General features: G+C 52.5%; 1 protein-coding gene across 1 annotated transcript; it reads right to left on the bottom strand.

Moving 5' to 3' along the window:
* Nucleotides 1-936: 936 nt before the first annotated feature.
* LOC119281780 lies at nucleotides 937-1,686 on the bottom strand. Its single transcript, XM_037562216.1, has one exon. It carries the CDS (start codon nucleotides 1,485-1,487, stop codon nucleotides 1,044-1,046), a length of 444 nt encoding a protein of 147 aa, XP_037418113.1. The 5' UTR covers nucleotides 1,488-1,686; the 3' UTR covers nucleotides 937-1,043.
* Between the last annotated feature and the right edge of the window lie 2,058 nt (nucleotides 1,687-3,744).

Here is a 3,744-nt window from a genome sequence, read left to right as displayed (position 1 = left end):
GGTGGCCGCCGTGTAGAGCCTATCATTCGCGTGTTTCCAAATGATTCCATCTTCGACTTGGACATCAAGGGAGAAATCATGCACGAGCATCCAAAGGGTGAAGAATTCCCGAATGTGGCCACCAGTGACGACGGTGTTGATGTTGATTTTGAAAATCCACGCATTGTCCTTAAGAGCCTCCCGCGCCCAATAGTAGTGATGTTTTGGCCTGCCCAACTGACCAATTTGCCTGCCGCCTTGTCTTCTAGATATTGGAAATCCACCTTTTTTTAGTTCCCAAATGGAGAGTGGGAGGCCTAGGTACTTCATAGGGAAAGAGGCCCTAGATGCCGGCATGCTTTGAAGGATTTGTCCGGGGTCAAGGTGATTGCATCGAATTGGCACGACCAATTTTTGGGCAAGAGAACAACATCCACGCCCTCATAAACTTTATACAGCCATCCACTTGCACACTTGGGTCACTCTGTACCTCAGCACTGCTCTATGGCTGTAAAATGGACCTGATGAAATTCGCACTCTCTGCCAAGAGATTGTAATGATCTTTCCTGATTATTGGAATCCTTTTCTTTTGCAAAAGAAAACATTCATATAGACTTTATAAATACATGTAGCAGAAAGAAATTCCTAGTGTTTGAATATCGGGGTCCTTTCTATAAGAAAAAGAAGTTTGATGTACGATAAATTAGAACTTCAATTAATGTGGAAAAAAATTTACTAGCCCTACGTATAGCAAAATAACAAGCTATCATGATCGCTCGACTTATTAGTGTGGTGCATATGTCTTGCTAGTACTCCCTCCGTTCCGAAATGTAAGTCTTTTTAGAGATTCCACTACAAACTACATACAGATGTATATAGACATATTTTAGAGTGTGGGTTCACTTATTTTGCTTTGTATGTAGTAAACTTCAAAAGAAAAAAAAGGAACGGAGGGAGTAGTCGATAGTGAAATCTCTAAAAGACTTATATTTAGAAATGGAGGGAGTATTTCCTTGTGTAGTACTACTGCACATCACGAATTACAAGAGCAAGATAAGCAAGTCTCAACTTTTGAGCACGCCGGCAGACGCCGTCTGCACAGCCCTGGCGTCTCTTCGGTCGGGCGACGCGGCCGGCGAGCAGAACGCCGGCGTTGCCACCGTCGACGTGCCCTTCTCCGTGGCCTCCTCTATCGTGGACAGGCACCTAGTGGGCCCACCGAACATCTTCTTCCACCTCTCGAGCTCGCCCTCGTCCGGCTCGTCATCCGCCTCCTCGCCGCCGCGCGCCGCCCGTTGCCGGCTCCTGGCCAGGGACGACGTCCGGACGAACCGGCCCTGGGTGCCGTCCTGGCAACAGACGCCGAACAGGACGAAGCCGCGGCCGGACGCCACGCCCTCGCGGTCCAGCCACCGCCTCCGGACAAGGACGACGACGAGCAGGACGAGCAACACGACGAAGATTCCGCCTGTCAACGCGGCGGCGATCACCAGGCCGGCGTCGTCCATGATTTCTGCCTCCTCCCTCGCCTGAGATAATTCGAAGAGCGAGCGGTGCAAAAATGTGCACTGTTCCCTCTGGTAAACTGTCTGCGCTCGAGATGTGTCTGTCAGGGACCAAGTAGTTGCCGGTCTTTCTGCTCCTGGGTTGCCAGTGACAGTGAAAACGGCGGGTTCGTCTCTCCGTCCCCGGAGACTCGGGTTGTGGTCAATGGCAATTCACCACACGGTGTCTTCCAGCGACCATTCCATATTTGCGATATTTCTTGGTGTGGATTTTTCAGTATTCTTCGGATAATCTGTGGAGGGGAGCAGCTGATGCTTGCGTCGTTGTTGTTTGCTGCTGTTGAGCTCCGCTGGCCTGATTCTCCCTCGAGAAGGTCGTTGCCGTCAAGCAGCGGCATGCACCCTGGCGAGTTGATAGTCTCAGTACGAATCATTCTAAGCATCTAAAAGGTGAACATTTAAAAAAACTGCCCAACTTTTAGATATACTAGAACAATGCCCATGCGTTGTGACGAGGTATAAATATTCTATGTACGTTAGCTTCTTGTCAATAATAATGTGATTATGTAAATAAATGTTAATAAAATTCTGACCGTGAATTATTATTTTGATTAGAAGTTTGGTACGTAAATCAAAATAGAATTTGGTTCAGAAGCTAAGTAAATTAAGATGATTGATTATCATATATTAGACGAAGGGGTGGTGGAAAAAGAGGTGAAATGAAAACATTATGTTCCTTTTAAGTAGTAGAGTTACATGATTTTATTTTCGGAAAATATTAGGCGAACGACTGATTTGTAGCAAGTTCCGGCGAACGTCCTGCCTGCCGTCGGATAACATGCACGCATCTCGGCTCAAGAAGTCCTGCCACGTCAGATCCGAAACTCGTTCGCTCGACACAAAAGCAGCGCGAATGCTATTGTAATTAAACAAGGCCACTTTATCTTTACTCCTAATGCAGCAGTTGGTAGTCTCCGCCGGTCAATTTTCGTCCCACCACTTTCGTTCGGTTTTTTTTTCGTAAGTTAACCTTCGTAGATTTTTTTTTCGCCCACCTCCGACCATCCCGTGCAAAACCAAAAAAAAAAACATACGCCACCATCCGTCGCCCTATCTCCCTCGTCTAGCGATGCAGTGCCGCCCCAATCTCCCCGCTCCGCCGCCGCCGCCCCAATCTCCCCACTCCGCCGCCGCCCCCCCGCCTTCCACTATCACCCGCTCGGCCACCTCCACCCTCCTCTACATCGCCGGAGGAACGGGCACACCTGGCGCGCCGCCTCGAGGCCGCGCTCGAGCAGGTGAGGAGGGAGTCGGTGCGGCAGGGCGCGGCGCTGGACGAGCTGAGGCGGCGGCTCGAGCGGCGGCGGGCGCACGCGGACGAGCTCCTCGTCGCCAGGCGGAGGGCCGCCGAGGGCGTCGAGCACCGCAAGGAGCAGATGCATGCGCAGATTGAGCGGGTGTTGCCACTCTCCAGGGCCCTCGCCGCCGCGCACCGGCAAGTGCAGGTACCTGCCTGCCCGCCCGTTTCTTCCTCTCAACGCGAGACTGGAATGCTTTGGCTATTGTGGCTGCGTGCGTTTGGTCCAATAGCATTTGTGTATGTGTTGTGCTGTGTGCGTGTGTGCTCTGCGTACGGAGTGGATCAAGCAGCGGCCGCGTCCTGCATCGAAGATGCGGCTAGGAACCAGAGAGATGTGAGAGAGGAGGAAGGGACCGGGGATGGGCTCAGCGACGCGGCGACGCTTGCGGAGGCTGGCTGGCGGCTGAGTCACGCGGCAACGGCGGCGCGCGTGTGGCATCTGTTGGGGAACGTTGCAGAAAATAAAAAATTTCCTACGGTTTCACCAAGATCCATCTATGAGTTCATCTAAGCAACTAGTGAAAGGGGAGATGCATCTACATACCACTTTGTAGATCGCGAGCGGAAGCGTTCAAAAGAACGGAGTTGAAGTAGTCGTTCTCGTCGTGATCCTATCACCGGAGATCCTAGCGCCGAACGGACGGCACCTCCGCGTTCAACACACGTACGGTCAGCGTGACGTCTCCCCCCGTCTTGATCCAGCAAGGGGGAAGGAGAGGTTGATGATGATCCAGCAGCACGACGGCGTGGTGGTGGATGCAGCAGAACTCCGGCAGGGCTTCGCCAAGCTGCTGCGGGAGGAGGACGAGGTGTAGCAGGGGGAGGGAGGTGCCAAGACTTGGGTCGGCTGCCCTCCCCCCTGCCCTCCTTTATATAGGCCCCCAGGGGGGCGCCGGCCCT

Source organism: Triticum dicoccoides, chromosome 3B, assembly GCF_002162155.2.
Source record: "Triticum dicoccoides isolate Atlit2015 ecotype Zavitan chromosome 3B, WEW_v2.0, whole genome shotgun sequence".
NCBI classification, from domain to species: Eukaryota; Viridiplantae; Streptophyta; class Magnoliopsida; order Poales; family Poaceae; genus Triticum; species Triticum dicoccoides.
This window is presented reverse-complemented; position numbering and strand designations above follow the sequence as displayed.